At 38.2% G+C, this 25,782-nt stretch overlaps 5 protein-coding genes across 5 annotated transcripts in view; all 5 read left to right on the top strand.

Annotated features, from left to right (window-relative positions):
* The window catches only part of LOC133656208 (histone H2AX-like), a 26,087-nt gene extending 760 nt beyond the window's left edge, over positions 1-25,327 (top strand). The window contains exons 2-3 of the mRNA XM_062057119.1: positions 18,197-18,598; positions 25,194-25,327. Of these exons, the coding sequence (XP_061913103.1) occupies positions 18,197-18,598; positions 25,194-25,206 (415 nt within the window). The 3' untranslated portion in view covers positions 25,207-25,327. The remainder of the gene's footprint in view (positions 1-18,196; positions 18,599-25,193) is intronic.
* LOC133656196 (histone H4) lies at positions 1,959-2,494 on the top strand. Its single transcript, XM_062057104.1, has one exon. The coding sequence runs from the start codon at positions 1,969-1,971 to the stop codon at positions 2,278-2,280; it is 312 nt and encodes a 103-aa protein (XP_061913088.1). The 5' UTR covers positions 1,959-1,968; the 3' UTR covers positions 2,281-2,494.
* Positions 5,322-15,254, top strand: LOC133656186 (histone H2B-like). The gene is made up of 2 exons (XM_062057094.1): positions 5,322-5,692; positions 14,972-15,254. The coding sequence occupies exons 1-2, from the start codon at positions 5,322-5,324 to the stop codon at positions 14,973-14,975; spliced, it is 375 nt and encodes a 124-aa protein (XP_061913078.1). The 3' UTR covers positions 14,976-15,254.
* On the top strand, positions 8,904-9,514 carry LOC133656172 (histone H1-like). Its single transcript, XM_062057076.1, has one exon. The coding sequence runs from the start codon at positions 8,904-8,906 to the stop codon at positions 9,507-9,509; it is 606 nt and encodes a 201-aa protein (XP_061913060.1). The 3' UTR covers positions 9,510-9,514.
* On the top strand, positions 11,638-12,122 carry LOC133656178 (histone H3). The gene has a single exon (XM_062057084.1). It carries the CDS (start codon positions 11,650-11,652, stop codon positions 12,058-12,060), a length of 411 nt encoding a protein of 136 aa, XP_061913068.1. The 5' UTR covers positions 11,638-11,649; the 3' UTR covers positions 12,061-12,122.
* Positions 25,328-25,782: the final 455 nt, after the last annotated feature.

Here is a 25,782-nt window from a genome sequence, read left to right as displayed (position 1 = left end):
CGTCTGTGGTTCTTGGAAATGATGAATTATGAATGTATAACCAGATAGGTCTGCTACATAGAACAATACCTAAGAACAAATATTGATTTCTATGTATTTTCCCACCATGGTAGTATTGTGGCAGGTTGTGTGACATTTTTGACACTTTAAGCAGGAATAGGGCAATGAATATGCGAGTGCAACTTGACACTGATGATGTACAGAACAGGATATTTTTTACGTTATTTCATTGATTTCAATAGTTGTTGGTTTTAAGCCAGTCCTCCCTCATCAAAATAGTCTTTATTGTCATTGACCAGCAAATGAATTACGGAATTGGCTACTCTTTCCGCAGTGCAGTCATGAAAATATGTAATAAAACGTAGCAGAACTTCTATTTACAAATTTAATTGTATTTTGAAAATGGTTTGTTAAATAAAAAGCTCATATATTGAAGCAATAATAATAATACAAGACTAATAAAAATTATGAAATAAATAATGGGTTTAGCCTTAACTAAAGTCCATAGTTTAGTGAAGGTAATACAACATACAATGCTTTGCAGTACTGCATATCAAAAAAGGGGTGATATTAATATTGTTAGTTTACATAACACAGAGTCAACATTCTTCTAGTCATGTACTGTGATTATAAATAAACATAACAGACACAGCAATAATAATAATAATATAATAAATAATGGGTTCAGCCTCAACAAAAGTCCATATTTTAGTGAAGGTTTGTCCACTTTTAATACAACATACAATGCTTTGCAGGACTGTATATCAAAAAGGGGGTGATATTAATATTGTTAGTTTACATAACACAAAGAATCAACATTCTTATAGTCATGTACAGTGACTAGAAATAAACATAACAGTTGTATTATTATTTTGTTCCAAGTTAGACTGGCTGAAGGCCAAAAAGAGAGATAAACTGGCAACAATCCAACAAAACAGTTTTATGTGTGTGTGTGCTATGGCTATGAGTTGTTTTTTCCCTTGGCCTCAGTCTGGACCCCCTCACCAGGGGCCCAGGTTTAGACCCCCCACCCTCCACATTGTTTACCTGTTTCTCACCTTTTTTGTAAGGGGCGCCAGAAGTTGGCAGACCCGTCAGCGATCCTGTTCTGTCTCCCGCCATCAGTGTGTGTGTGAATGGGTGGATGTGGAAATAGTGTCAAAGCGCTATACAAGTATAACCCATTTATCATTATTATTATTAAGTATCCCTGTAATGTTTGTCTGATCTTGAATGGGATTGTGCTGAAAATTTTAATTCCCTCTCAGGGATTAATAAAGTATTTCTGATTTTGATTCTGAAAAGTAGAGTGTACTTGAATGTATATTTGCTACACACATTGGTAACATACATATGTGTTCTGTGAGACACCTTCAAAATCATTCAACATTTTTGGACTTAATCCTTAAAATCCCGAAAGATCAATTTACCTTTGTGACAAACTGGAACAATGACCTCTGCAATTTTAGGATGGATTATCTTCATAATTAGATGACCTTCAAAATGAACATTCTGAGTATTGTCTTGACAACAATTACCATTGTTGTAGGGTTGAACAACACAACACAAATTACGTATTTGACTTTTCTAAATACTGTATTTCTAATTTTGATGTAATGTACATTGTCACAATAAGAGCAACATGTATGTTTTAAAATTGTGGTTGTATTTTGTAACTGCTATTTCTATATTGTGGCAGCAAAAACAGATACTGTGGCTTTATGTTTGATAAAGTTATGTCCAAAGACAATTTATTCCTGTAATCCACATTAATAAGTGTGAAATGAATGGCATTTGACAAAGAACAAAGTAGCATTGTCCATTGAGTAAAGGGGAGGTGCTTCTGAGTAACGCCCCTCCTAGCCAAGATTGCATCAGCTGTCTTCTTTCAGGTCCGCTTTCATGTAATAAGACCGGCCGCCTTTTCAAGTGTAAGGTCATCTTCTGTTCGATCTACTCTTGGTAATTATGTCTGGACGTGGCAAGGGAGGCAAAGGACTGGGGAAAGGAGGCGCCAAGCGTCACCGCAAAGTTCTCCGTGATAACATCCAGGGAATCACCAAACCCGCCATCCGTCGTCTGGCTCGCCGCGGCGGAGTGAAGCGTATCTCCGGCTTGATCTACGAGGAGACCCGCGGCGTCCTGAAGGTGTTCCTGGAGAATGTCATCCGTGATGCCGTCACTTACACCGAGCACGCCAAGAGGAAGACTGTGACCGCCATGGATGTTGTCTACGCCCTGAAGAGGCAGGGACGCACTCTGTACGGTTTCGGAGGTTAAATATTCCCCTCTATGCCCCATTCTAAACATAAACGGTCCTTTTAAGGACCACACACTTCTATTAAAAGAGCTGTTGTTCCTCAAACCATGGATATATAAGTCTATATTGAGCACTATGAATACAATAGATATGAGATCAGTGATAACTGACCACAAAAATTACAAATATTAACCGTCTCAATAATTTTATCTTTGTAAATGTTGCAACGAACCATGTGTACTTGCTTTACACCAATTGACCAATATGACAACAAATCCAGAAAAATGTTTATTTCAACTAAGTATATGACAATAGTTTAATATCCCTGCTAAATTGCATCTTTGACCACCAATTACACTTGGAAAAACATTAAAAAATGCTGGTAGTGACTTTCACTTCTAGAAGTTGCTCCCTGGATATTTAGGCCTTTGAAAGCACTCTTGTCAGTGTCTCTTTGCAGCTCAATATTTATGTTTGGGTGCACATCTTTTAAAGGCCTACTGAAATGAAATGTTCTTATTTAAACGGAGATAGCAGGTCCATTCTATGTGTCATACTTGATCATTTCGCGATATTGCCATATTTTTTGCTGAAAGGATTTAGTAGAGAACATCGACGATAAAGTTCGCAACTTTTGGTCGCTGATAAAAAAAAGCCTTGCCTGTACCGGAAGTAGCGTGACGTCACAGGTTGTGGAGCGCGTCACATCTGCACATTGTTTACAATCATGGACGCCAGCAGCGTGAGCGATTCGGACAGAGAAAGCGACGATTACCTCATTAATTTGAGAGAGGATGAAAGATTTGTGGATGAGGAAAGTGAGAGTGAAGGATTAGAGGGCAGTGGAAGCGATTCAGATAGGGAAAATGCTGTGAGAGGCGGGTGGGACCTGATATTCAGCTGGGAATGACTGAAACAGTAAATAAACACAAGACATATATATACTCTATTAGCCACAACACAACCAGGCTTATATTTAATATGCCACAAATTAATCCGCATAACAAACACCTCCCCCCTCCCGTCCATATAACACCCGCACAACACACTCAATCCCACAGCCCAAAGTACCGTTCACCTCCGAAAAGTTCATACAGCACATATATTTCCCCAAAGTTACGTACGTGACATGCACATAGCGGCACACACGGACGGGCAGGCGATCAAATGTTTGGAAGCCAAAGCTGCGAACTCACGGTAGCGCGTCTGCTATCCAACTCAAAGTCCTCCTGGTTGTGTTGCTGTAGCCAGCCGCTAATACACCGATCCCACCTACAGCTTTCTTCTTTGCTGTCTTCATTGTTCATTAAACAAATTGCAAAAGATTCACCAACACAGATGTCCAGAATACTGTGGAATTTTGCGATGAAAACAGACGACTTAATAGCTGGCCACAATGGTGTCCCAATATGTCCACACAATCCGTGACGTCACGCGCAAACGTCATACCGAGACGTTTTCAGCAGAATATTTTGCGGGAAATTTAATATTGCACTTTACTAATCTAACCCGGCCGTATTGGCATGTGTTGCAATGTTAAGATTTCATCATTGATATATAAACTATCAGACTGCGTGGTCGGTAGTAGTGGCTTTCAGTAGGCCTTTAAGTGCTTATAGAGGTTGGTGGTAGTAGTAGTAGTAGTAGAGTTACCTCAGGAACATATCGTTTGACTGCATATGTCACAACTAGCAGTTTCTCTGTCTGACACTGTAATATAGCTCCACACAACATTCCTCTTCCTTTCCACCATCTCACCAGCAGGAGAGAGGAGGGAAGGGGCCTAGTGGACCTGAGCAAGAGGATTAACTGGAGAGGAGCTGCCCTCACATAAACCTTGTAAAGACATCTAAGTGATTTGCTGAATTTATAGAAGAGAAACTACAACAAAATATCACTCACAGCACTTTAGTATCATACCCACCTTGATATTGATGCTATTCACATCAGGATCTATCCATCCCTAATAATTATGACTCCTTCAAAGAATATATGGATGTTGAAGAACTGAATGATGCTTTCAAAAGTCTGGCTCATTGGTTTGGTTTCTGTACATATCTACAATACGTTACTTTATTTTACTAAGAAAACGACCTCTGAGGGCAGCTATAAAAACATTTATATATTTAAGATTATTACCTAAATAAATGTATAAAACCCATAATTGTATACAATATTGGTGTGAATGATTCTGAAACTGTTAAGTGTGGCTAAAGTTTTAATGGTAAACATTCTATAAAGAATATATTGGTTATGCAATGTGTGGTTCTTTGAAGGGAGTCATTCCATGCTTATAATGGTTCTTCTTTAATATATTTCTTTTTTACAGTTTTTAAAACATTAATGTAGCAGTTACAATATAGGTGAACCAGAATGATTTCACAAGTATACCAATATTACTCTTGTTTATTGGAATTATTTTTGACATGTTGATCATTTAATTTTTGTTTTTCAACATTGTAAACATTCCATAAGGTGGTTTCTTATCACGTTGACAGCGGCATCACTATATTTCAAGCGGTCTGATAATACAGAAAACAATACACACATACGTAAGAATAACATGTATATAAAAGTTTTTTTTTTATAAATAAGACATTGTAAATATGTGACATTAAACAAATATATATCTGCAATTCTGAATAAAAAAGTACTGCTGAATCTTACAGTGTATACTTCTTTGTCTTAAAGACTAAATATGGTTTTCAGACAGATGTTCCATCACACAAAGCGAAAAACTATAGTACAAAATATGCTATGCTGCTTTTTCATGAAACACTGCTATAACAAACATTGCAGCGTGTCAAAAATATTGTCAGAAGTGTTGATAGTATTTTCTAAAATTCTTCCAAAACTAAACAAATAATTTTAAGGAAGGAGATGAACGTATATTTCAGAAAACGTTTATTTATACTTCGTTATTTCTTCCAATGGCCAAAAGGAGGTGTGGCGTCAACTACCACTACTGTCAGCCAATCAGTAGAAAGCGTTGGCGCACAATAATTTACATACAAGTGATTATAAAATCACTGCCCTGCTAGATGGGAGCCACATTTGAACGATGCCTGAGCCAGCAAAGTCCGCGCCCAAGAAGGGCTCCAAGAAAGCCGTCACCAAAGCCCCCGGAAAAGGCAAAGGGAAGCGCAGGAAGAAGAGGACAGAGAGCTACGCCATCTACGTGTACAAGGTACTGAAGCAGGTCCACCCCGACACCGGCATCTCGTCCAAGGCCATGAGCATCATGAACTCCTTCGTCAACGACATCTTCGAGCGCATCGCCTCCGAGGCGTCTCGTCTGGCTCTCTACAACAAGAGACGCACCATCTCTTCCAGGGAGATCCAGACCGCCGTCCGCCTCCTGCTGCCGGGTGAGCTGGCCAAGCACGCCGTGTCTGAGGGCACCAAGGCCGTCACCAAGTACACCAGCTCCAAGTAAAATGCTTCAGTAGAAACTTTCTGTCGCCACCAAAACGGCTCTTTTAAGAGCCACCCACTCCTTCTTAAGAGCAAACCACAATTTTTGACATGGTTTATGCTGTTTCTAGATCACATTGGTATTATTTGTCGGAGTTTAGGTTGTATTTGTAGTTAACCATATCTCTAACATTCGTGCAAAGGAATAGTTAAATTTGAAAGTTACAAAATTTGATCAAAAACAATGGTTACCGATGGCGAATATAAATGACTGGTCCGAGTAAATATCACTCAGAATGTGGGGATTTTTCTGAGATGTTTATTACATTGTGTTGTCACTGTAAACATTTCATTGGGTGGTGCCATTAACCCATTATTATTGTTATGGATTTTCCTTCAACTAAAACTTGTATGATAGCATTCTGACAAATAAGAAAAAAATTACACATGAGAATAAAATGTGTATTTAAAATATACAAACTCCAAATAAAAGGAAAGGACTAAAATGTAAGACCCTGCCTGCTGTGTGTATACTTAAACTACTTTACATATTCACACTAGTTTTCAGTGGGTGTGCTACTTATCTTATGCACATAACTTATTTTAACATGTTAAAGGTGTTTAAAACAAATATTGTATATGAGGGTCTAAAATAATCAAGTACTTGCCCAAAGTTAAAACAAAACTCAAAATAAAAGGCATTTAAAGTGCATTGCGATGTTACTTCTGTCAATTAGTCAATTTCAAAAGTAATAGTAATTAATATAAATGTATTCAAAGTATGTTTTAACTATACTGCTAATGTCAGTAGGATTCCTATTGATTGAGACTGTTTTACCCCTGGATTGAACATGAGTAAAAACTACTCTGTTAAAGTAGCGACAAAATTTCCTTTCATAGTATTTGCATGTTTCCCTAATTAGGGAAACATGCAAATACCATGAAAGGAAATTGTGTCGCTACTTTAACAGAGTTACGCTATACATAGAAGACTGAAAAACAGTAGACAGCAAAGGTTAGATATCAAAGTAAATCAGGAATAATCCTGATTTACTTTGCTACTCTGTTAAAGTAGCGACAAAATTTCCTTTCATGGTATTTGCATGTTTCCCTAATTAGGGACAACATTTCCTTTCATGGTATTTGCATGTTTCCCTAATTAGGGAAACATGCAAATACCATGAAAGGAAATTTTATCGCTACTTTAACAGAGTTACGCTATACATAGAAGACTGAAAAACAGTAGACAGCAAAGGTTAGATATCAAAGTAAATCAGGAATAATCCTGATTTACTTTGCTACTCTGTTAAAGTAGCGACAAAATTTCCTTTCATGGTATTTGCATGTTTCCCTAATTAGGGACAACATTTCCTTTCATGGTATTTGCATGTTTCCCTAATTAGGGAAACATGCAAATACCATGAAAGGAAATTTTGTCGTTACTTTAACAGTAGCAAAGTAAATCAGGATTATTCCTGATTTACTTTAATATCTAACCTTTGCTGTCTACTATTTTTCAGTCTTCTATGTATAGCGTAATTGTGGGCACAAATGAGACACAAAGACGTAAATGTATGGTTTATTAGCTTTTTATTTATGTCCGGAACATTCTGGACATAAATAAAAAGGTACATTAAGGAATGTCAAATTCACACTTGCAAAAATTCAACATAATTTGAAAAGGAGTAGGATAGAGATTTTATATAATCATTACCTTGTATGTCTCCTTGTCTATTAGTATTGTCTATATACTGATCATTCTTGCACATGTTTAACATGTTGACACTTTTATTTCATGTTTGCATTTTGTCTTGAAATAGTTCCTTCACTTACCGTGCTTAGTTGTCACCATTTTCTATTTTCTGGAGAAAAGATCATAGAATGTGTAACTATTGTGCAGTGGTGAACGTAAGAAAATAAGGGAAAATGCTGAAATAAAGACATTACAGATAAATGATGTGAGGTAATAAATGTATATGCTGAATCAAGCAAGAAACAATTCATGATCAATAAATAAAATACATTATAATTTGTCATACATGCTGCTGCTGTTGAGATGAATGGTTGATCATTTATTGTTAAATGTAATATCACTATATACAGCACTGAAAAATAAGTGTCAAAAACAATGAATGCATAGTGTTGTTCATTGCATCACATTTAATATGAATACAGTGCAAACAGTCTCTAAAGTACATAGTTGAATATTATCTAAAAATGCATTCAAGTGTTATTAGTGTTGCACATACATTATGTGAGTACTTAGGCAATAATGGATGTGTGTTGATTCATTTTAGTAGATAGTAGCAGCCATTCATGCTGTACACTGACTACTCTATATATATATGTATATAAAAATCTATATTCTATTGTCAACTTGTTTATTTCTATAGTGTTGTCCTGTGAGAAGATATATTGTTATAAAAGTGTTCAATTGTAAGGGGAGTAGGCCTCTTCACTTTTGTGTCACGTGTACTTCTTGTTTGATAGCACTTGGAACATAAAAGTATGGTTCAAATACAAGATAGACAGACAAACAAATGTCTTTAATTGCACAAAGAGAATAGAATGATGTATTAAAGACGTGAGAGGTGATATCAGATGACAACAGACACCAGCCTGACCCCAACAGGTCTCTATCAGTGGTCATTGTGTTTGCTGCGTCACCAAAACCTTGTCTTGTTTCACAGCCGCCATCAATGTTTGTCTTTTTGGGCTGGGAGCTTCTGAGTGAACACGTTTTGTAACCCGTATGGCAGTTTTTGTTGCATTGTGAGGGACTTTTAAGTGTTTAATTGTAGAAATGAGCGAGGAAAGTCGCCGAGCTTTGCTGCTGATGTCGGGGAAGAAGTCAGCTTTGGAGGGTTGTTCGATCCAAATGCCACAAATGTGCACCTTGTAAACGTCATAAATGTGAGGAGACACTAGTCTACTACAGAGTGGAATCGTTGTTGCTTTGTCAAATAATTTCCATTGCGTCTTTTAATGGTTTTAAAAGTGCGGAGAAAGCACAAGTGAGGCCAGTTTGACAGCACGCCGAGGAGAGAGCCAGTCGCTTGAGTCTCCACGGTTCTCATCCTGCCTTTAAGCTCCGCCCCTTGCGATGGACAGTCCAGTTGAGTCTCCACGGTTCTCATCCTGCCTTTAAATTCCGCCCCTTGCGATGGACAGTCCAGTTGAGTCCCACCTCAGTCCTAGTCAACAACAAGACAAGTCAAAGCAGGCCATCATGGCAGAAGTAGCACCAGCCGCACCCGCTTCGTCGAAAACGGCCAAGAAGAAGAAGAGCAGCAAGACCGCGAAGGCTGGAGTCAGCGTCTCCGAGCTGATCACTCAGGCTGTCTCTAAGTCCAAGGAGCGTAAAGGAGTCTCTCTAGCATACCTCAAGAACTCCCTCAACGCCGCCGGTTACGATGTAGAGAAGAACAAGGCTCGCATCAAGATCGCCGTCAGGAAACTGGTGGCCAAGGAGGTCTTATTGCAGACCAAGGGCACCGGCGCTTCCGGCTCCTTCAAGATGAACAAGGCGTCCGAAGCCAAGCCCAAAAAGGCTCCCGCTAAGGCGAAGAGCGCCGCCAAGAAGCCCGCAGCCAAGAAATCACCAGTGAAGAAAGTCGCAGCCAAGAAGCCAGCCGCTAAAAAGCCCGCAAAGAAGGCAACAACCCCGAAGAAGGCGGCAAAGAAGAGCGCTAAAAGCCCCGCTAAGAGCCCCGCCAAGAGCGCCAAGCCGACGGCTAGGAAAGCCCCAGCGGCCAGGAAGAGTCCTGCTGCTAAGAAGAGCCCCGCTAAGAAGGCCAGCAAGCCTAAAGCCAAGACTGCAGCCAAGAAGAAGTAAATACAATTTCCCATGTAAACGGTTCTTTTAAGAGCCACCTCATCCCCTTTAAGAGCAGTTTTCCTCAATGACAAAGTAGTGTTTTGTACATGATTATGTTACATTGTCAAGTACTCACTGATGTTCATTTCCGTTAGCTTTAACTTATTTCATTATTATTATTATTATTAACTCTTTGGGATCTCCTCAAGTCAGTATTACTGGCCCTAGGGATCTGGCTGAAATGTTCTAAATTGTACATTTAAGGATTAAGTAATACAGCTTTTTATATGATCAACTCTTAAATTTAGACCAACTTCAGGTTTATCTATTGATATTGTTTTGTTTTTATTTGTAATTTAATCCAGTTGAAAACAAAGCTATATTTTACCCCCAAAATGTTTTTAAGGGGAAATTTGGAGGTAATGGAAGTAATTGGACTCCATAAGTGGGCGGTATATCTCAGTTGGTAGAGTGGCCGTGCCAGCAACTTGAGGGTTCCAGGTTCGATCCCCACTTCCGCACATCCTAGTCACTGCCGTTGGGCAAGACACTTGACCCACCTGCTCCCAGTGCCACCCACACTGCTTTAAATGTAATTTAGATAGTAACTTTCACTATGTAAAAGTGCTTTGACTCACTGGAGAAAAGTGCTATATAAATGTACTTCACTTCACTTAAATGGGTCAATAATTTATATGATTGATGTTGATTCACTATTATTATTTTTTTAAATCTTTTTTTATATAATAAAAAAACCACAACGGTTTTAAGGATTCAGGAAAATAACTGCTCATAAAATTGTTACAAATACTATTTTAATTTCAATGCTTGAATTTATACATCAAATTTCACACAAGTGTTTTTTCATTATTTTGTATGCCCTTTTGGTCAAACAAACCTTCGTTTTTATTTGGAGAACACATACATTTTTTTTTATTCAAAACATGTTATTTAATTCTCTCTCAAACTCATTGTGTGTTAAACATACTTGGCCAATAAAACCATTGGGGGAAAAAACACATTATTCTCAATCATTTATTTTTAATCAATAAAAGGTATGATAGATAGATAGATAGTACTTTATTAATTCCTTCAGGAGAGTTCCCTCAGGAAAATTTAAATTCCAGCAGCAGTGTACAAAATTGTAAAAAAAAGTGTACAAAATTGTAAAAAGTAAATAATGGGGGTATAAATGGAAACAAAATAGAAAAATATTACAATAGAATAAAAATAAAAAGCAACAATGAGAATAAAAATATAACAGTAAAATAAGAATATAACAAGAGAAACTAGGCAGTAGTGACCATGTTTTGAAAAAAAACCCACATAGCACACTGTATACTGTTGCAGTACATTATATAGATATAATTACATAATCTCAATTTACATGAATGATTAATGAAATAAACTTCACTCAAAATACATATCCATGTCATCATCTTGCTCCAGACATGTTCACTATTGTTGTTTCCAAGTTCATTTTTCATCTGCAATAAATCCCAATTTGTTTTCCTCTTTTTTTCCTAATTTTTTTACTGACTGACTGGTCCAATAAATGTGCTGACAGTGCATCAACTAAACACTCAAGGTCCAAATAGGTCGGCCTTCGCCTTTTGCTGCAATATGTCGCCTCACCAACATGTGGCAGCAGAGTCCACGTTGTAACAGAAACAAAACCACAGCCCAGCCATCCATCCATCCTTTTTTCTACCGCTTGTCCCTTGGTTCCCCTCAAATTAGAAACACATTACTGAAGTTACAAGTAAGTGATTGTTGGTTTGCAAAAATAGTCAAATATATTACCTTATCGACACCTTACATCAGATGTTAACAGGACAATAGTCAACATAAGTCTTATAGCTTTTATTTTTCAATACATAATTCATTACGTCAACAAATGGTCGAACATGTATTTATTTGTACATTACTCTTGCAACGTTTACATCTGATGCCTAACTACATTCTGCAAAGAGTCCAGGGCTTCAGAAGCTGTTCTTGTCGATGATTGGTTCATTTCAAAGTGCTCTTGTCCAATGGTTGATCAGCCTTTGCGCCGGCCTCCTCCCATACGGACCAATCAGCGCTGCCTTGTCTTTATAAAACGACAGCTTGCGAAGGTGGAAGTATCTTACTTTCTTAAGTCGAGACGTAGCGAACAATGGCAAGAACCAAGCAGACAGCCCGTAAGTCCACCGGAGGCAAAGCCCCCAGGAAGCAGCTGGCCACCAAGGCCGCCCGCAAGAGCGCCCCTGCCACCGGCGGTGTGAAGAAACCTCACCGTTACAGGCCCGGCACTGTGGCCCTCCGTGAGATCCGCCGCTACCAGAAGTCTACCGAGCTGCTCATCCGCAAGCTGCCCTTCCAGCGCCTGGTCAGGGAAATCGCCCAGGATTTCAAGACCGACCTCCGCTTCCAGAGCTCTGCAGTGATGGCTCTTCAGGAGTCTAGTGAGGCTTACCTGGTCGGTCTGTTTGAAGATACCAACCTGTGCGCCATCCACGCCAAGAGAGTCACCATCATGCCCAAGGACATCCAGCTGGCCCGCCGTATCCGCGGAGAGAGAGCATAAGCTTCAATCTCTAAAACCACAACGGCTCTTTTAAGAGCCACCACACTTTCAACTAATGTCATTCCTGCTTCAATGTCACCACTCAACCGGTAGATATAAATGAAAATCGTTGCAGATTGTCATTAGAAATAATGTTGGCACTATTCAACATTAAATTGACATATTTAGTTACGTCTAGAGAGCTGACTAACACATACTCTAGTTGAAGGCATTTTGTGGGCTAAACGAGATGATACTTTATGGTTCCATCCATTTTCTAGTACCACTTGTCCCGGGTCGCCACCTCATCGCAGGGCCAACAGACAGACAACATTCACACATTAGGGACCATTTCGTGTTGCCAATCAGCCTATCCCCAGGTTGTCTTATATATATGAAATTATATTAGTGCATTTTGTGGGCTAAACGGGATGTGATTTTATGATTGTCTTAGACATACGAAATGATTTTAGTGTATATACTTATTTTTAAACAACTGGTGTTCTGCTTCATGATAACATGACCGTTTTTTCTCTTACTTTATTCATCAATCTTATTTGTATTACTATACAATTTTAATCATATTTTTCCTCTTGCCTTTCTTCCATCAATATTTTCTTATTACTGATATTTTTTAAATTATATTTATCTTTTATAATTATCAGTATTCTGATTATTTATTTACCGTATTATCGGTATTACAATCACAATCAGAATACTTACAATACTTACAATCACAATCAGTCATCCTTTTTGAAACCAAGAGTTACTTCTTGGGTACTGATTAATGCGAAGGGCTACCAGTTTGATACACACTTAAATAAATTGCCAGAAATAGCCAATTTGCTCAATTTACCTTTAACACTATGTTATTATTAATTATTAATTATATTTATCTTTGTGGAAACACTGATCATCTTAATGATTTCTCACAATAAATATATATAGAAACAGATAAATATCAATATGCAACACTTTATTTTTATATTTTCTCTAAGTGCACATTTTTCAAATTGAACATTTTCAAATGATCACTTCTAAGAAATCACAATATCCCATTTTAACTAGCTAGCCACTAACATTTTTTAACAAATCATGAATTACTTTCTTAGAATTAAAAATGTCGAGCAAAGCGAGACCAGCTTGCTAGTAAATAAATACAATTTAAAAAATAGAGGCAGCTCACTGACTGGTAAGTGCTGCTATTTGAGCTTTTTAGAACAGGCCAGCGGGCTACTCATCTGGTCCTTACGGGCTACCTGGGCACCACGTTGGTGACCCCTGATCTATATTAACTAAATTAAATTTTTCAGCACAATGTTTTATTACTATTCTTAATGTTCTTATTTTATTTGTTTATATCTCATTCATATTTTTAGATTTAGACTTGGTTTCTCCTTTAATAGTGTTATATATATTCTTATTTTGTTTCTTTCTCATTATTTTCTTAGGCTTTTTATTTTGGATATGTTCTTTTTACTGCTTTTTCTTCATATTAGTACTATCAGTAAGGGATTGGGTATGACATTACAAGCTTTGTTTCTTGTTCCTATTTCTAGTCAGAGAGACATTTGGTTTTTTTAAACATTTAAATTTTTTTAACAAAAATCTAATTTGAAATGTTTTTTTATTTTTCTTAAACTGTGTATTAATATTACTTGTTTTTGTTTTTTTGTGTCCGAAATTAATTAAAAAACTGTTCATAAAAATGTGTATCTGAGGAAATATAGCATATGAGATCATTATTTGTACCATGTGTGGTAATCTATAGTACCTATATAAAACAGACATGCACAGATATTACTGGAGTAAAACATGCTTTGCAGTCACGTGGTTTTATCACGTGACTTTGTGTTATGCCGCCATCTTGCCGGTCAAGCGGTCAGCTCGTTCCTACGTGTTCGTACAGATTCAGTTTGATTTCTGCGCTACATTTTCACCGATTTCATCCGAATTATGGCTGATTTGCTATCCAATGAAGTTGTGCATTTGGATGAAGAGGCCAAGAAACGTTACCGAGAGAAGTTGAACCTTGTTGGCACAACGGATCCGTACCTTTTACCTCGTCAATTCACCATCTACGTACACTGGAAAGGACCTTAAGGCATACAAGAGTCTGGATGCCTACAAGTATTTTACAGCAGGTTTTGTGCATGATGGGCTGATATGGCAGATTCCAAACTAGAATGGATTTCTTCTCATGACCAAGGTAAGGAAAAAGCACACACAGAAGAGCCTACTGTTTGTTTACAAATCCGCTTGGCAGTAACAGTGTGATTGTGAAAAAACTACTGAAGTGATTCTAATGAAAACTCACATTGTTAAGCTTTTTTTTTTTTATTACAAAAGGCGTCCTGTTCAAAAATGCTTTCAATTAAAAAACTGTTTCACAAACTTCATATTGAAATTTTCCAATTTTTCTCTATGCATTACATAATTTCAAAAAACTACTATAGACTTTGTGAAACAGTTTTTAATTAAGCATTTTTGAACAGGAGGCTTTTTGTAATAAAAGATTAGCCTGAAAATGTATTGTATTGAGTTTAAGGATGTGACCAAACAATATTATAAAACAATTCTATCAAAAATTGCTTTGTAAAAAACTGTTTCCAGGAGCTTCATATTGAAATCTGAGAAATTAATTCCTACAGTAAAACAACATTACATAATTTCCAACTATTCAGTATAGAGCTTATGAAACAGTTTCTACAAAAATAATTTTTAGAATTCATGCTTGATAATTCATTTTGGTTTCTTGCTCAAAATGAACCAGGTTTAAATTTTCAGGCTAATTTAATGAATGATTCATGAGAAAATTTACCAAATGCCAGGTAAAATATGCATAAATGGACAGTAAGAGGTCTAGACTTGTATATTATATCCAAATTACGGACTGATGATAATATAAGGTATGTCATATTATCTGTTTCAGGTAAAACACTCTCAACGGATGAATGATCCTCCCCTCAGACCTTGGGTAGCAATAGCGAAAGATGGTCAGATCCTGTGCTGCCACTGTACCTGCATGGCTGGATTGGGTGAAACATGTTCACATTCAGCAGCATCCCTGTTCGCCCTGGAGACTTTCCTGGTATTTATTACAGAAAAAATATGGATGCAACATCACTACTCAAATGGTACAATTGGGTCGGATAAATTTGTAAGTGCGCATGACACTTGTACAATTGTATCTAATGTTGTGAAACCACTGTCATCACATGACAATAAAGAGATGGGTATGATATTTTCCATCATGGTATACTTTTGTCTTGCGAGTCCAATAACTCTCTCTACATGGATACGGACAGCAGCTAATCCTCTGGTGCCCTCAACATCTAGTGGATTAAGCTGCCTTCTTTTCCAATCTCAGCGTGCACCACATCTTCACCAGCGGGTAGTTGGCTGCTGCCAATGCCCTCTCGCGGTCTCTCTTACGCTGCTTGAGATTTTGTCTTCCCTCAAAGATCTTCATTGAACATTTGACTTTTCGTTTGTGAGGTGACTGGGTATGCTCAAATATACTTGGCACATAGTCTGGGGATAGTGGATCTTCGCTTTTTGCACCTGAAACAATTAAACAATCACATTATTCATAATGACTGCCATAAATAATTAAGCACATTGTTGATGGGGATATACCCAGTTCAATTTGTTTTGTAATGGCATTTCATAACTTGACATATTAAAAAACTGAATAGAGTGAAATCATTCAAATATCTGTTTAAGTTGCTACCGTTTTTCTTATTTTTTCATGATGCCTCATCTGATTGGCTTGGAAACTTTACCAATAAAAATTTTAACCTTGTGCCAATGGCTTGAAAACTTTACCAATGTAGATTTTACCTTGTGCCAAATGAAGTAACAACAAGCCTCTTGTTCAAAAATGCTTCATTAGAAAAAAATTGTTTCACAAGGTCCATCATAATTTTTTTTGCCATTTCCTAATGCATTCACTCATGATAATTAATTGTTCAATTCCAATATGAAGCTCAACATTTACATTGATAAAGTTTTCAAGCCAATCAGATGAGGCATCATGAAAAAAATAAAAACGGTACCTAGCATCACACAGACAGAACCGGGGGGTGAACTGAAGACATCATCCCATTCCCTGCCTTGCTGCCTTTCTAAAAATGCACCCAGCATTTTCAACAATCATATGTGTATCATCCCATATCGTATTATTTCACATTTTGTGAAACAAATCAGGGGTGAATAGCAGTGGCGTGCAGTCACTAGAGGCAGGGGAGGCACGGCCTCACCTGCCATCATGGAAAGAAAAAAAAAAGTAAAAAGAAAAAAAAAAAAAATTAAATTGTTATATGTATCCAGTGATTATACTAAAGTTATTTTCCATTTAACTTCACCAGTTTTAGATTATTTTTATTTTTATTTTCACATTTGCCGTTCAAATACTGAGAAGAGACGGTGCGGTGATCAGCAGCCAGTTGAGGCACGTCACTGATTTGTGCCTCAACATGGATTGTGCGCAATGCCTCGGCTAACTGCTGGCCTGCTGTGCAGTGAGACCGTATTGCTATATGAATTATATTATACATTTCCATAGTTTAGTTAGCTGAGGTATATAATGTACAGTGTATTTTGTCAACAACTGTATGTGTGTAACGTATTTCTTGTGCTGAGCGATCATAAATCTGCTGCGGAGACACACTGTGTGAGGCTCGTCTCATAACCCCGCCTCCTGGTGCCAAGCATCTCCGCCGCAGAATGCACCGCCCGACGGGAGCGCCACACCAACCAAAGCCCACACCCAAAAAAAGTCACTTAACAAGAAGCCAAAAAGTGCAAAAACAACAATGCTCGCGCTGCAGGAGCCGTGAACGACCGCAGGGACACAACATTAGGTACACCTGCACTGCAGGTTCATATGTTTGTAAATCTGACTGTGATGATGCAGTCGTGCCTCACCGCACATTAACCTCACCGCACGCCACTGGTGAATAGTTTGTTTACATACCTGATATGAAGTGTTCATTGCATATCCTTGTGTACATCGTAGGTTTCCATCGTTCACGACAAATCGCCGCGATCCGAAGCTAAGATTTGGTTTATCGCCTCGTCTATTGCTACATCCAGCAGCACAGCAGGTTTCCGGCATTTCCAAGCTCAAATAGCAGCAGATCTAACAAGAAAGCGTGTGTGAGTCGTTGACCGGCAGTGAACTGGTGATGGCCGCCAAGCTAATGTCACGTGGCTGATGACGTCAGCTGCAAAGCCTCTAAGCCTCTATGTCAGGGGTGTCAAACGTACGGCCCGAGGGCCGGATCAGGCCCGCGAACAGGTTTTATCCGGCCCGCGAGATGAGTTTGCTAAGTATAAAAATGAACCTGAAATTTTTGAATGAAAGAAACTGCTGTTCTAAATGTGTCCACTGGATGTCGCAAAAGCAATTCTTTGCATCTTTGTAGATGATGCTATATTTGTACAAAATAAACCACATGTTAGTACATCAATCGAGGAAAATGATCAAACCACATAAATAACATCCTGTAATTTGATTTGGATATAATTTTTTTTATCTTGATCGATTGAAAATTAACACCAATGAGTTGACTCATGAACATTATCACATAATTTATTCAGAAAGTATAAATAATGACAAATAAAGATAAAATACTATTGTAAGTGTAAAAAAAAAACAAAAAAAAACATTGTGATATGTACATTTTCAGAATGTGCTTCTTCTATTTTTAAACAAAGAAAACAATCTGAAGTTGTCCTTATTTTTAAGTTATCATGCCGTGATTTTACCAGTCCGGCCCACTTGGGAGTAGATTTTTCTCCATTTGGCCCCCGATCTAAAATGAGTTTGACACCCCTGCTCTATGTTAAGCAAAATAACACATGTGCTTTAAAGTACCGGAACACTTTGCTTTATTTGTGTATTTGTATATAATATTACACATTGATGCCTAGTAATGGTGCTTTGTTCAGGTCATTTACTGTTTCTATTGTGTTTTTTCAGAAGACAGAAAGTGGAAGCAGCACTCAAAGGAGAGCCTCTCGCATTTTCTTTCGCTGCGCTGATTGGACAACCGTTCCCCGACACCGTCAGCCAATCACAGAGCAGTGTGGGCTCGTATAAATATACTGTTCGCAGAGCTCAGCGGTACTGTTTTTTAGTAGAGATACAGAGACTATCACCTCAATCTTTAATCATGTCTGGACGTGGCAAAACCGGCGGCAAGGCTAGAGCCAAGGCCAAGACCAGGTCTTCCCGTGCTGGACTGCAGTTCCCAGTGGGTCGCGTCCACCGTCTGCTCCGCAAAGGCAACTACGGCGAGCGTATCGGCGCCGGTGCTCCTGTCTACCTGGCAGCAGTGCTGGAGTATCTGACCGCTGAGATCTTGGAGTTGGCGGGAAACGCAGCCCGGGACAACAAGAAGACCAGAATCATCCCCCGTCATCTTCAGCTGGCTGTCCGCAACGACGAGGAGCTCAACAAACTCCTCGGAGGTGTGACCATTGCCCAGGGCGGTGTGTTGCCTAACATCCAGGCTGTTCTGCTGCCCAAGAAGACCGAGAAGGCCGCCAAGAAGTAAACTACTTCACACCCTAATCACCACAAAGGCTCTTTTAAGAGCCACTCACTTCTATCAAAGATTGTTTCCCACTAGTAATTACAACTTATTTTGCGTATTTGTGACCAACCCTCAATGTGATACATTTTTGTGTTGATTTCTTTTAATTTGTGGTTTGAATTCGTTTTTAGCGCTGTCATTCCACATTCATCAGTATTCACCATGGTCACTAGGGGGCAGTAGAGCCTTTCATCCTAACTTAATGCCGTTACCTGCAGACCAGAAGCTTCTTGTCATTCCAATGAGAGCGACCACTTATAACACTTTTATGTTACAATACTGAACAGATGTTTACCATATCCTAATAAACATCTGTTCAGTATTTTAACATAAAAGTTAGACTGTGAGGCGTTGAAAGCCACAAAATGCAACGGGTCCATCAGACCCACAAACGCTGGCTGTGTAAAGTAACAACAATGCACGGAAAATTCTTCTGCCAGTTTCTGCATCCCACAGGGATTCTTCTTTTGTGTTTCTGCACCTGTGGTTCCCACACAAGGTCGCAACATTGTTTGTCAACACCGTCTGCTCTCATTTTCTCGCACATTTGACCCTCTGATGTTCCGCGTATCTACACTCTGCTGTGTGTGTGATACACAGAACATCAATTTCCACACTTCTATTAGCCAATCAAGATCAAGCGAGCTTTTGCCCTTCTGCTCCACGGGAGGTTTCCGTCCTCCCTGAGCTCGCCTTAGGACACCTGCGTCCAGTGGACCCGGACATCTTATATGTAATAGAAATGTGTAGGGGGGTGCATATTAAATATGTATTCTGATATATGTTCTTCACAGAAAATGAGTCAGTGAGTCTCAGTTTGAAAAATTAATTAATTGTATAATTTTTCTTTTAATAAAAAATTAAAACGGGTCCCACAGACCCGAACACCACACAAGGGGTAGTTTTGGTAGATCAACTCACTGAATGATATCCATGTGATGATTATAACTTTAAGTACACGTTCTGATGGTAGCCTAACTCTAAAGTGTTTGCAAAGTGTAGTTAGTGTTTGTGAATGAATGCAGTGCAGAGCACAGTAGTAATAATCAATGTAAAATGTTTACATAGGAACTTCTGATCCTAATTCAGACTCCCAAATTAGAGCTCCCATTTTCTTATTGATTTTATAATGTATTTATGTATAATGTGTGTGTTCTGAAAGAGGTTTTACATGCTATGTTATTGTGTTTAGACATGGTTATAGAAGTTAAGCTCTCAGGAATGGTCAATGAACATTTCAAGTGCAGTAACTTAAAGCTGCTATTATAAGAAGAAGACTATGAAGAAAAGTAAAGTGCTTTAATGAATGTTGCTAAAAAAAAGTGCATTCAGTTAAAAGTGAATATTCCTGAGAAAGACAAGACGTGAAATAAGGTCTAATTGGGCAATATATTGTATGTTTTGGAGAGATGATGTGGATATGTGAAAATATATGGGAAAGACATACAGTATTGTTATGGTAATGATAACTCCTGTGATACAGTGATGGTTTATTGAGTGTTTTGATGAAAATAGAGTTGAAGGTAAAGTAAAAGACATTGACACGATAATACAAAGTGACAAAAGATATGGGAAATTAAGTGAATTGTGGATTTGTAATTTCTGTTAATAAATTCCGATGAGACCGACCAGTCTGTAAAAAACTGAAACATTCTGTGTGCTTTTTCCTCCTGTTTAACAGGACATTATTATCTGACTGCTTGTCCTGGCTACCTGGGACCTGCAATAGATATTGTTTATCTGCATACTGTGACTTTACTTCAACACGAAAATAACTGCATTGAAGAAAAATATGGTGTTATGTCAATAAATTAACATGTATACATTACACCAGTTTACATGCTATAATTTGACAATACTGGCCTTAACTACCAATGTAAGTACTTCACAAGTGTGTGTGTGTGTGTGTGTGTGTGTGTGTGTGTGTGTGTGTGTGTGTGTGTGTGTGTGTGTGTGTGTGTGTGTGTGTGTGTATATATATTCATATGCTTTGTTTTAATTTGTTTGTTTTCTTTTCTTTTCCAGTTGCTAATGTTTCTAACTCCAAATACAGCAGCTTACAAAGGCTTGTGTAGGTTCTTACTAAACTCCTAAGTGCTGAGTGCGTGTGCACGATAGCGTTCACATGAATAGAGCCTTTTGACATGACTCTTAACTAGGTGATGTCATTACTTCTTCATAAATAAAGCTGATTTTGAGTCCGGTTCTGAGGGGGCAGCGTAGGCAATTTGCACACATAACGGTTCTCAAATGAGGGAATTACAACTGCGAACCGTTTCTTATTCGTTCAATAAGAAATAGACTTTCAAAAGACAACTCGTTCGCGAATGTCACATCCCTGTTAGAAACTCTTATATGATTTTTTTTTTTTCTTCGGTATGATTAAGTACCAATGATTGTCACACACACACTAGGTGTGGCGAAGTTGTTCTCTGCATTTGACCCATCACCCTTGATCACCCCCTGGGAGGTGAGGGGAGCAGTGGGCAGCAGCGGTGGCCGCGCCCGGGAATCATTTTTGGTGATTTAACCCCCAATTCCAACCCTTGATGCTGAGTGCCAAGCATAATCTATTTAGGTGTGTAGCATGCATGCTGAGGTCTGCTCTATAATCTGTAGATCTCTCTACCAGAGAAGTTAATTTATTTCTGATCCAATACATGGTAAAATACAGACTGTTATCAGTAATACCGATTCTATACTGATACTTTGTGCAAATTTACCTAATCTGTCTGGTAAGAAGCGATGCATATCATCTGGGTGTCATCTTCAAACGATATACAAGACGAACCAAATGGTAGCGTTAGTTTGCACTGAATGCGTTATCTTATTTGTTTACAACATATGTATCCTCACAACACCAAGTGACGCAATTTGATTGCCAGTAATGTTATTAAATTAACAGAGTGCATGATTGAGCACAGCACAGTGTGCCGCTGCGCTTGCGCATTATTTACTTATACGTAGGCAGGAAAAAAAGTAGTTCCCACCAAATGTGTTTTGTTTGGACAGGATCTCAATGATTTAGTTATTTTACACTGTGTTTCTTTTAATGATATACATTATCTCAAAGTATCACAAGTATCGATATCTCAAAAGTGCAGATTGTAACCATTCAAAATATATGTGAATTATGTTGTATTATGCCCAGGTAGTCCTTAACTGCATGTTTTATGCCGTTTTCCAAGACCCATGTCATGTGACCTCGTTGGCTGGGATCGATTGCTTCAGTCTTAATTTGCCGGAAGTGAGTCTTGCTTTTTGAAGCGTCATTTTTTTTTTACTCTGATTTTCTATACACTGAATTTTGAAAAAACACAAATTTTTCCAAAACATTTTTCCCAATCAATTTCCTTTATTTAACCAGGTAAAGACTCATTGAGATGAAAATCTATTTTTCAACAGCGACCTGACAAAGAGGGCGGCACAAACAAAGTTACAATAATAATTACAACAGAACAACAGCAGTCATACCAAAACAGGTCAAAAATAATTTAAAACAAATATGTAGTCATTCAATTTAAAAGCAAGTACTTTGCCCAAGAGAACTGGGGCCGTACTTATCAAGCTTCTTAGAGTGCCATTTTACACTTAAGTCCTGAGAATTTGCGAAATTTAGTCCTACTCTCAAACTTAAGAATAAAAGCTTTTTATCAACGTTCTTAAGTCTAAGAATCACTCCTACTCTCCACGATATTTAAGAGACCTTCAGAGGTGTCCTAAGTGGTTAGGAGTTGCCAGCAGGGGATGGCACTGAGGAGAGAGAGACGTGCGCGAACGTTCAGGGAACGGAACAATGTTTTTTTTTTTTTTATGACGAGCAGCTGATCAAACGGTATCGTTTAGACAGAGCGGATATTATTTTTGTCACAGATTTAATACTTTTCGATTCCTTGTTGATTTCTGCATGTGTCTGCAGTGGGCTAGTATATATAGAGCCACCCACACCAGTTTCAAATTAGTTGCCTAATTAATGAATTGGAAAGAAAATGTTATGACAGTAGCGTATGTGTGTGGCCGTGAGGTGAGTGACGTCAGTGAGTGTGTGGGCGAGAGAAGAGAGGGAGCGGTAGCGTGAGTGCCGGCGGGGACTAGTTTGTTTTGTATTATTTTGTAGTTTATTGTCAAAATATACACTCCCATTGTCCACTTAAATATTTACAAGATATTTCTTTATTTTTAGACAACGGATTCCCTTCCGTGATTGGTCATTTCTATGGACACAGAAATGACGTCACCTAAAATTGCGTTTACGGCACATAGTAATGTCGTAATTCAGCTCTGAGTGTGACACTTAAGATTCAGTCGTACACTTCGCTGAAAGTGTGAGTAAGACGCTTGATAACTAACTTTTAAATGCAGCTTTCAGCGAAGAATTTATTTACTCTTAAGTCAACTCTTAGCAGACTTCTTAGGAGTAATTCTAAGAAGCTTGATAAGTACGTCCCCTGGTTTCTCGGTCTTTTAAAATTGACTTAAACTTAAAGTGATCAATTCTGGTAGTCTCAGATCTTTCTGGATGTCATTCCATGACCAGGGAGCAGCATAACTGAAGGCTTGTTTTACCAAGTTCTGTGTTGGCTCTCTGCGATGAGGTGGCGACTTTTCCAGGGTGTAGCCCACCTTCCACCCGAATGTAGCTGAGGTAGGCTTCAGCACCCCCCGCGACCACGAAAGGGACAAGCGGTATAACAAGGATGGATGTGTTGGCTCTATGAACCAACAAAGGAACACAGATAGGTGGGGACAAGTCCAAGAAGACATTTATATATAAAAAACTATCCATGGAGAAAGTCTTCGGGCAGTTAAAGATGGACAGTTTGCCTTTGCATACAGAGTACAGTGGTGGACAATATTTCCACAAGCAGTAATAAAAGGTAAGGCACAGTACAGTAAGTGCCAGGTGCATTCATAAAAAGCAAGTCTCCATAATCAAGTAAAGGAATAAAGGTGGTTGGGATCAGATGTTTACTAAATTTCCTTAACTAAGACTTATTTCTGAAAAAGAAACCCAATTTAATTTTAAGCTTAGAGACAAGCTTTTCTATGTGTGCTTTAAAAGACAATCTCTCATCAATTATAATTCCTAAGTACTTATATGTTGAGACCAACTCAAGCTCCACCCCATGAGTAGTCAATATTTCAGAGAATGTCAGCCGTTTGCCATTTGAGAATAACATCACCTTAGATTTGTCTGCATTTAGCACTGACTTGGGTCAACTGGGACTGAACAACATCAAAAGCAGACTGCAGGAGTTCAAGGGTTTGCACTGCAGAGGGGGATGATCAATCTACGACCGCATCATCCACATAGAAATGGAAAGCGGCATCTGATATTTTATCACAAAGATTGTTCACGTAAATGGAGAACAACAGCGGTCCTAATATTCAAACCTGTGGTACGCCCTTCATCACAGGGAGGAAAGATGAAGAAGACCCAGCAAACTGGACACATTTTGTAAGCAAGATCATTAGCAAACCAGTGTACAATTCCAATGAAATTGTCAGCATAATTTGACGTAAAGAAAAAACAAACAATTATATAAATTCAGTGTCAAAAAAAGACACATTAACCTCCATAGCAAAGTCATGTATTCTGATGTTGATAAAGAATCAGATTATATCTCAGTGATAACATTATAAGATTTTGCTTTATTTTGCTTCGTCTCGGACACATACCATTTTATTTTATTTTTTAAAATTGTACCTAGTCAAAATTGTATAGATGGAGTATTTTTAATTGTGATTGAAATAAAGTCAAAGTCAAGTAAAAAATAAAAAGTCATATCTTGTCGTGAGTGATGGGAACTATTGTTTCTCCCGCTCAGGTATGCAATGTCATTCAGTCTGACATGTGTTTAAGAAAATTAAAACTGCCAATTAAAACAAGCGGTAGAAAATGGATTGATGTGAGGAAAACGAACCACTCGGTATCATCAAACAACAATAGTAGGTATCCTTTTAAACAAACATAAAGCAGTTTAAAAAGTATAGGTACATTGTATTCCAGAGGTACCGAGATGAAGAAGGGCTTTGATATTGGCTTGTTTGTGTTACAGAAGAGGGTGGGGCTGCCCATTGAGGCAGTGGTATGATGCCATTTCCATGATCACTAGTGGTAATGGTGTGGCTATGTACGTGTGTAGTGTGCATATATATGTATATATTAATAATTTATGTATATACAAGTTCATTAAGTTTGTACATAGAGTGAACAGGTAGTTCTAGCTCAGAGTAATTTATGATTTAAAGAAAAGGGGTGGGACTAAATAACTGTAGACTTCTTCTCACTCCTTTTCAAATAAGTAAAAAAAAAAAAAAGAAAGTCCATTGCTCATATTGTTTATTTTTCCCCCCCCGTTTTTTATTCTCCATTGTTTTCATTTTGTTATAATGGCTGTTAAGGCTACAACACTGTATTGGATCAGGCTTGCTCTTGTTTTGCATATTTGAAATAAAAATATATCAAATCAATTGTAGGCTAACTGACACAATATAAGTAGGATAATTCATTAAAATCATGTTTCACTCTGTGACTTGGTTTGAATTCAGGATCCAGAAATAACATCAGTGATACTACACCATCCATCCATTTTCTTCTGCTAATCCGAGGTCGGGTCGCGGGGGCAGCAGCCTAAGCAGAGAAGCCCAGACACTCCCAGCCACTTGGTCCAGCTCCTCCCGGGGGATCCCGAGGCGTTCCTGGGCCAGCCGGGAGACATAGTCTCCCCAACATGTCCTGGGTCTTCCCCGTGGCCTCCTGCCGGTCGGACGTGTCCTAAACAGTCATTTATCGTGGGAATGTGAGAGAATAAAAGAGTTATGGTTGAAAACAACAAAATAAGCAATCACTGTCCTTAATATAAATATCCCAATGACACTGCAAACTTGTATTCTTGGTGATCTGCATCAATTTAGTAACGTGTCATCAAAGAGTAAACATGCATTTCTTTCAATATGCATAATAACAAAAAGGGTAATATTAAAAAAATGGATAGATGTTGATAGTACAACACATTCTGACTGGTATACACAAGCTATGGAGATATCAGTAGAAAAAATGCATTTAGTTTAGATAATAATGAGTCATATATTAGAATATGGGATCCATTATTTAAATTTGTATTAACTATTAAATGAA

The sequence above is a fragment of the Entelurus aequoreus genome, linkage group LG08 (assembly GCF_033978785.1).
Source record: "Entelurus aequoreus isolate RoL-2023_Sb linkage group LG08, RoL_Eaeq_v1.1, whole genome shotgun sequence".
NCBI lineage: Eukaryota > Metazoa > Chordata > Actinopteri > Syngnathiformes > Syngnathidae > Entelurus > Entelurus aequoreus.
The sequence above is the reverse complement of the archived record's forward strand: the minus strand, read 5'-3'. Positions and strand labels throughout refer to the sequence as shown.

What these genes read in the sequence shown, in the direction of transcription:
- LOC133656196 (XM_062057104.1), top strand. Translation starts at nt 1,969, where the DNA reads ATGTCTGGACGTGGCAAGGGAGGCAAAGGACTGGGGAAAGGAGGCGCC.
- LOC133656178 (XM_062057084.1), top strand. Translation starts at nt 11,650, where the DNA reads ATGGCAAGAACCAAGCAGACAGCCCGTAAGTCCACCGGAGGCAAAGCC.
- LOC133656172 (XM_062057076.1), top strand. Translation starts at nt 8,904, where the DNA reads ATGGCAGAAGTAGCACCAGCCGCACCCGCTTCGTCGAAAACGGCCAAG.
- LOC133656186 (XM_062057094.1), top strand. Translation starts at nt 5,322, where the DNA reads ATGCCTGAGCCAGCAAAGTCCGCGCCCAAGAAGGGCTCCAAGAAAGCC.